At 41.4% G+C, this 7,242-nt stretch overlaps 1 protein-coding gene across 2 annotated transcripts; it reads left to right on the forward strand.

The window, feature by feature from the left end:
- The first annotated feature begins 583 nt into the window (after positions 1 to 583).
- LOC139559064 (eomesodermin-like) lies at positions 584 to 6,945 on the forward strand. Of its 2 annotated transcripts, XM_071374727.1 has the most exons (7): positions 584 to 706; positions 2,890 to 3,202; positions 3,605 to 3,759; positions 4,535 to 4,656; positions 4,903 to 5,061; positions 5,678 to 5,739; positions 5,876 to 6,945. In XM_071374727.1, the coding sequence occupies exons 2-7, from the start codon at positions 2,904 to 2,906 to the stop codon at positions 6,624 to 6,626; spliced, it is 1,548 nt and encodes a 515-aa protein (XP_071230828.1). In that variant the 5' UTR covers positions 584 to 706; positions 2,890 to 2,903; the 3' UTR covers positions 6,627 to 6,945. The 2 variants fall into 2 exon arrangements, with proteins under 2 accessions (XP_071230828.1, XP_071230827.1); XM_071374726.1 differs by lacking the exon at positions 584 to 706 and having other exon boundaries at positions 769 to 3,202.
- Positions 6,946 to 7,242: the final 297 nt, after the last annotated feature.

Genomic DNA, 7,242 nt, shown 5'->3' on the forward strand with positions numbered 1-7,242 from the left:
GCTCTTTCCCGAGCTGTCTCTTCGTTATACATCACCGGTTACCTCAGACGGAAAAATAATTGGCCGTTTTCCTTTTCTTGGAGAAGAGCAACCCTGTGGGATTTGTATCCGCATATCCCTTTCATATAGCATAACAGTTTGATTATGAGGACACGATCAGATGTTACATTAAATTAAAATATATATATTTTTTAATCTAAGAGTTATGATTATATTACAATTAAAATAAAATACAAAAAATCTATCAACATCAGTTTATTTAAATATAGGTTTAGGCTATTTGATTACATGTAGGCTAATCATCTTGCTATCCCATTCAATTAAACCATTCCCAAAAGTAGGCCTTGCCTGGGCTACATATTATTTGCTTGATTGAGAGCCATGATTGTTTAGACTATTTTCCCTTTAATTATAGGTTATTCAATTGTTCTCAATTGATGGTCATTTATGAATATATGTTTCACGAGTAGCCTTTTTGTGAGATTAATAACAAACTAATCTCAAAAATTGATTATTTATTTTAATTGTGTAAACCACAGACCTCACAGGTAACGCTTTCACTTTTTTCATCGTTTCCTGTAAACAGGCTCACAGTCACTTCACATAATTGGTGCTGCAAACAAATGTGTCACTTCAGAAAGAACAGATGAGGACTGGAAGACAGATGAGTACTGGCTGATGTCGCGTACGTAATGATGTAAATAAAGTAAGGTGTATTATTATTTCACATCATTTTAACGTCTTATAATTTGACTCCAACATGCACAATTTCCTCGTATTCGAAGATAGATTTTTCAATGGCAGGCATTTCCATTTGACATACAAAAGAGTTCTCAACAGAGAAAACAACAAATAATGAGTTGATATGCATGGAGAGCCTAAATGTGACGTTTAGCGCACGTGCCGACTGATTAGACGCTGCTAGGAATTGTTTGTGGGAAAAATCTGCAAGAGGTTTGTTGTTGTAACTTGCAAAGGGTACGAATTCGTACATACAATATAGCCCCGTTGAATGCGTAAAGTAACAAAATAATCCGAAATAGTTTCAATCCAAGGTTTTTTTACAAAATTTTAACAAGAGTAAAATATGTTAATTGTGTAGATATTCCTATAAGAAAACCAATGGTCCAACCCTCATGTCTCCATCACAATCGGATCAAACGTTATTGGAGTGTTTACCCTTGTAGGATGGCCAGAATTCGGGTGACTAAATTAATGGAGGCCAGAGGGGAAAAAAGTGGTCAAAAATCTGGAAAAATTGCATCGCGTCAGAGACTTAATTCTTGCACAGAATCTAGCCTATTGGTTACTTGACAGGCTCATTTTCCCATTTAACTCATCTTTCCTCTCGAATCCGCAGTATAGAGGTAGATGGATATCGCGTTTGAGACATGACATGTAGTATTTTCATATTTTAGTATACGCTTTTCATATTAATTCGACATTCCTGTTTTTTCGAAGAATTCTTTAAAAACAAAAACAAGCCTAGGCCCATCTCTGAAATCTCAACTGAGTACTTACTGAGCGTAGTTTTTTATTTCCAACATCTTTTACATGTAATTCAACTCGTCATGCTAATTTTGCGACACGCGAAAACAACTTTAAAGTTGACGACCAAAGTAATTTTCTCCAGTTGTTACGAGAAACGTGCACCGCTATGTCAACAGAGCTTGGTGCTTATTATCGGATGCATTATATTAAATCGGACCTTTGCCAGAACGCTAACGATATGTTAGAGAGAGACCGTACCGAGCGATTCATAACATGAATAATCATGTCTTCATACTATATTCTATAACCAAAGCCCGTTTTCACCCACTCTGGTCAGTGGGTGAACACCCTGTGTGTGGATATCTCCCAATTACTTCGCTATGTTACGGGAAGAAACTGATTTTCTAGTCCTTCAGGCATACTTTAATCAAACTGTACAATGTTCAGCAAAAGTTGATACATATAGGCTAATTGCTTTTATCCATAATATTCCCAAACATTGCGCATAACTAACAATTTAGCAAATTCAATGTCATAGGCCTGTAGAATAGCCTAAATCATTATCAGAATATCTAAAAAGTGACTTCGTTATAGGCTACCCAAAGTCAGTGCAAATGTACAATGGATTTAAAATGGTTAGCCAAATGTCAATTATGGTAGCCTATGTCTAATTGAATTAAAATCAGTGAGTTGAACCAATGGGCATGGGAAGGGCTGTAGCTTATTCCATGGATCCCCAAAAGCTCCTCCCCTGATGCTTGCCGTGAGTTGGGTGTGTGAATAAGGCGATCTTATAAGAGCCCTTGAACAATTCGTGAGCAGATCATAATCATATAGTGAGCGTAAATTCGTAGGTGCAACTGAGAAGGTCAACATTAGTTAGCAGAGGAGTGGTGAGCCGCACACAGAGGACTCATACCAGGGCGCAGTGGTGTAGCGTCTTGATGGTTGTAGCCAAATTTTGGATCCTTTGAATTTTTGTAGTGTTTGCTATTTCAAAAATAATGCAGCTGGAGAATATTCTTCCCAGCGCATCAACCATCAACTTACCCAATACTTTTTATAACCTCTCGTCGTCAGATAGTGCAAATAATAGCCCGGGGCCATTGCAGATCGAATATCAAGAAGTTGACCGGACGGAATCCGAACCAAGTAACGGTCCCAATAAATATTTGAGCGGAGTGGGGAACGCCATGATGGGTGAGGGAGAGGGCAATGCCTTCACCGGGACTAAAGCTGCCCCAGACGGAAGAAAAAGCTCACCGGTCCTCGGTGAAGACGACCAGTCCACTGGCCGGCGGTACCACATAGATGAACTTGGCTCTGACAGATACTTTATCTCGTCCTCACAGACGAGCTCCGATGTGGCAAATCAGTGTTCCCTCTTTCCATACGCAGGACAAACTGGGACAATGTACAGCGGGTCAAATGGATCCAGGTATTCTTCCCTTCATTACGGATCGGTCCTGCCACCGGCAGGCTTTTCATCCTCCGTGTGCCCTAGCCGGAGTCAGTTTGGCAGTAGCTACCAATTCGGCCAGGGTCCAGGTTGCCTGTACCCCTCCTATCCGGGAACGGGTTCAGGTATCGGTTCCATGGCTCTCCCGGGGTCCACACCGGGAACGAGGGCTCAAGTTTATCTCTGCAACCGGCCCCTGTGGCTCAAGTTTCACCGATTCCAGACGGAGATGATCATCACGAAACAGGGCAGGTGAGCAGAGACGTTGGAGACAAGTTGACGGAATGTCATGTTTGATGATGGTTACCTTACTAAATATCCGCCCATCTGATGTTCCAAAAGTCGTTTATATTTCGGTGTCATATTTGCATATTTTGACATGTTATTCACACCATTTTTATGAATAGCCATACATGCCGACTTGTACATATTTAATTGTGTATTTGTAAATTATTATGTAGTCTATACAAACGTTTAAGACGTTTTTTTTTTCGTGCAGGCATAGCCTAAGTGAGGAAAAGTGTCAAATATTGATTAGTTCATGCCATGACCTAACCTTACGAATTCTCTTGACTGCAACGACTCCTTCTGATAATTTTCGTTTGAGTAAACACTTGAAATTGAATAATTGTGACAAATTGTATTTTCTTTCAGGCGGATGTTTCCATTTCTCAGTTTCAACATCACTGGACTTAACTTGACGGCGCATTATAACGTGTTTGTTGAGGTCGTGTTGGCCGATCCAAATCACTGGCGATTTCAAGGAGGAAAGTGGGTTACTTGCGGGAAAGCAGACAACAACATGCAAGGTGAGACTAATATGAAATGCGCCTGTAATGTAGGCTACCTATTTAGAGGGATATTTTCAAAAGAAGTTCTCTATAGGCCTACAGAAGCGCATTTCAATTAACGGAAATTAAATTACATTTCGATGACGCATAACCTGTCAATTAGGAACGTTTCGTTAATGTCAATACACATTTACCTAACATCTACACTCAATTAACTGGGTATTTATGCTGTGCTGCTGGTCGTTTCCAACCACACCATCACTTTACCTATAAATATTTTTTCTTGGTTGATTATACCCATTTCAAAAGAATGGACAACCATTCAAACATTGTTAGCTGGTAACATTGGTCTATAATGTGCTTGACCCGTTTCCAGTTTTCCTGGAAAACGGATTAAATTATTATTAGTCATCTTTTTTTCTCTCCATATGGTGTAAAATGGCTTACCAATGAGGTTTAATAACATGAAAATAGTCAACTTCAATCTTCCATTTTCTCCCAAAATGTTTTTTTTACCTGTGCAATTTAACCATATTTACATATTAGCCTAATAGCTCCAGTTTCACATCTGATTGCTTTTGAAAATTGAAATCCTGATCATGTGATCCCATAGTAGTAAATTGGCAAATTGCTGGTCTTTTTGGAAATGTATAGAGTTCGACACATGTAACAGAAGTTAAAATTAAGAAATGGGAAAATATCAGTGTTATTCCTTATATTTTTGTTTTGCATTTGTGCTGCATTGTACTTTAATATTTTTATGTTCTATGTCCCACAATTTATTCAATCACAGGTAACAAGATGTATGTTCATCCTGAATCCCCGAACACTGGAGCTCATTGGATGAGGCAAGAGATCTCCTTCGGCAAACTGAAGCTGACCAACAACAAGGGGGCAAACAATAACAACACACAGGTGAGGCCTACACTGCAATTTATTCATTTGGACTCAAATATCTTTGGCTAGTTTTAAAAAGTGGCCTTTGGTGTTCTAGATCACAAATCAGTCCAAAAGCATATTTTTTATTTATTTTGACAGTGCTATTGGCAAAAATCTCCAAAGTAATTGGTGACGTGACAAATAACTGACCACATTAACTGTTTTGAAAGCATGAAAAACCCAAGCACTAACTTTGAATTCACACCTTTTTTTTTTTTGTAGATGATTGTCTTGCAGTCTCTGCACAAATACCAGCCTCGGCTGCACATCGTGGAGGTCACCGAAGAGGGAGTGGAGGACATAGGCAGTGATGCCAAGACACAGACCTTCACTTTCCCAGAGAACCAGTTCATTGCAGTCACTGCCTACCAGAACACAGATGTACGATACCCACTACTATCAATCTAGATAGATCTTAAGAATTCTTAAGTTTCTGCACTGAGTACACAAAACATTAAGAACACCTGCCATAGACTGACCAGGGGAAAGCTACGATCCCTTGTTGATATCACTTGTTAAATCCAATTCAATCAATGTAGATGAAGGGAAGGAGATGGGTTAAATAATGATTTAAGTCTTGAGACACAATTGAGACATGGATTGTGTATGTGTGCCATACAGAGGGTGAATGGGCAACACAAAAGATATAAGTCCCTTTGAACAGGGTATGGTAGTAGGAGCCAGGCGCACCGGTTTGTCAAGAACTGCAACGTTGCTGGGTTTTTCACAAGTTTCCCATGTGTATCAATAATTGTCCGCCACCCAAAGGACATCCAACCAACTTAACAACTGTGGGAAGCATCCCTGTGGAATGCTTTCACCACCATAGAGTACATATCCCCAAGGAATTGAGGACATTCTGAGGGAAAGGGGTGGCGCTAACTCAACATTAGGAAGGTGTTCCTAGTGTTTGGTATACTCTTTGAATATTGACTGTCTATAAAATAAGTTGTCAACACTTCTGACCATGGCTTGAACATCGATCTCTCCTTTCCAGATCACACAGCTTAAAATCGACCACAACCCCTTTGCTAAAGGCTTCAGAGACAACTATGACTCGTAAGTGACAATGACTTCCTTTTTTGCATGTGGTATTGTGGCCATTTTTTTTCTGCTCTGCTACTTTTAGTCTCTAGTGTGAACTTGTTTTTCTTTTGCAAACAACTCATCCTTGGACCTTTTGTCTCTTCCACAGGATGTACACAGCCCCAGAGGGTGACAGGCTGACCCCATCCCCGACAGCCTCCCCTCGCTCTCACCAGATTGTGCCGGGTGCCCGCTATGCCATGCAGCCCTTCTTCCAGGACCAGTTTGTCAACAACCTGCCACAGAACCGCTTCTACACTGGGGAGCGGGCCGTGCCCCAGACAAACAGTCTCCTCTCCCCCCAGGCTGAGGATGCCGGGGCCAGCTCGGCTCAGCGCTGGTTCGTCACCCCAGTCCAGCAGTCGGGCTCCAACAAGCTTGACCTATCCTACGACCAGGACTACTCAGCCAGCAGTCTGCTGTCCTACGGCATCAAGCCCCTGCCCCTCCAGACCTCCCACGCCCTCAGCTACTACCCCGACTCGGCCTTCGCCTCAATGGCAGCCGGCTGGGGCACCAGAAGCACTTACCAGAGAAAGATGACCACAGGCCTGCCCTGGTCCCCTCGGCCCAGCCCCCCAGCCTTCACAGACGACCAACTGGCTGTTAGCAAAGACAAGCTGCCTGATGAGAGCACCGCAGCCTCCACTTGGGTAGAGACGTCCCACTCGCTGAAATCTGTGGACTCTACCGATTCGGGCGTGTACTCCATGGTCTGCAAGAGACGCCGTATGTCACCTGGTGGGTCGAGCACGGAGAACTCCCCCACCATCAAGTGTGAGAACTTGACCACAACGGAAGAGTACAACAAAGACAACCCCAAAGGCATGGGCTACTATGCCTTTTACACGAGCCCCTAAAGACTACTAAAATCGTATTCTTTTTGTTTTAAATTGAGTGCCCACTTTTTTTTCTTTTTTTTTTTAAATACCCTTTTATCTAAAGGTGCCGAAGCTTTGTGCTCCCAAGCAAGCTGCACAAATTACGAACACACATGCATTGTGACAAGTTTTAAAGCATGTCCCCAGTTGATTTAATTTTTTACTCATGTGATTTTATTTAAGGTCATTTTGTTGTACAGTATTTGTGCACTTTAGTATGTGATGTATCTTGTACAAACTGTCTTCATGGAGGTGTTATGAAATGGCTAATAAAAACAAGCTTTTCATAAACAATGTCCCACTTTGCAAATTGTCTCGTTTCTTATCAACAATATATATTTACTTAAGGACGACTCCGTGAAATTACATTGCCAATCGCAGCCACTGAGATGTGAGTCTTCGCCCTCATACAGTCACACATAGTATCTGCGCATGTGCCAGGGCTCCAAAACAGCGGAGAAGTTGAGCCTCACTCTTGAACGTTCTTAATCGTTGCGCAAATCAAATAAACGTTTAGCAGATGTTATAGTAACAAGCATTTCGCTGCACTCACTATCTCCTAACAAAACAGCATTATGTAGAACAGTACAAAAAA

This window comes from Salvelinus alpinus, chromosome 29 (assembly GCF_045679555.1).
Source record: "Salvelinus alpinus chromosome 29, SLU_Salpinus.1, whole genome shotgun sequence".
Classification (NCBI taxonomy): Eukaryota; Metazoa; Chordata; class Actinopteri; order Salmoniformes; family Salmonidae; genus Salvelinus; species Salvelinus alpinus.

What these genes read in the sequence shown, in the direction of transcription:
- LOC139559064 (XM_071374726.1), top strand. Translation starts at nt 2,496, where the DNA reads ATGCAGCTGGAGAATATTCTTCCCAGCGCATCAACCATCAACTTACCC. An exon ending in AGCAGACAACAACATGCAAG is followed by an intron (nt 3,760 to 4,534) that starts GTGAGACTAATA and finishes ATTCAATCACAG; the next exon opens with GTAACAAGATGTATGTTCAT. An exon ending in CTGCCTACCAGAACACAGAT is followed by an intron (nt 5,062 to 5,677) that starts GTACGATACCCA and finishes TCTCCTTTCCAG; the next exon opens with ATCACACAGCTTAAAATCGA.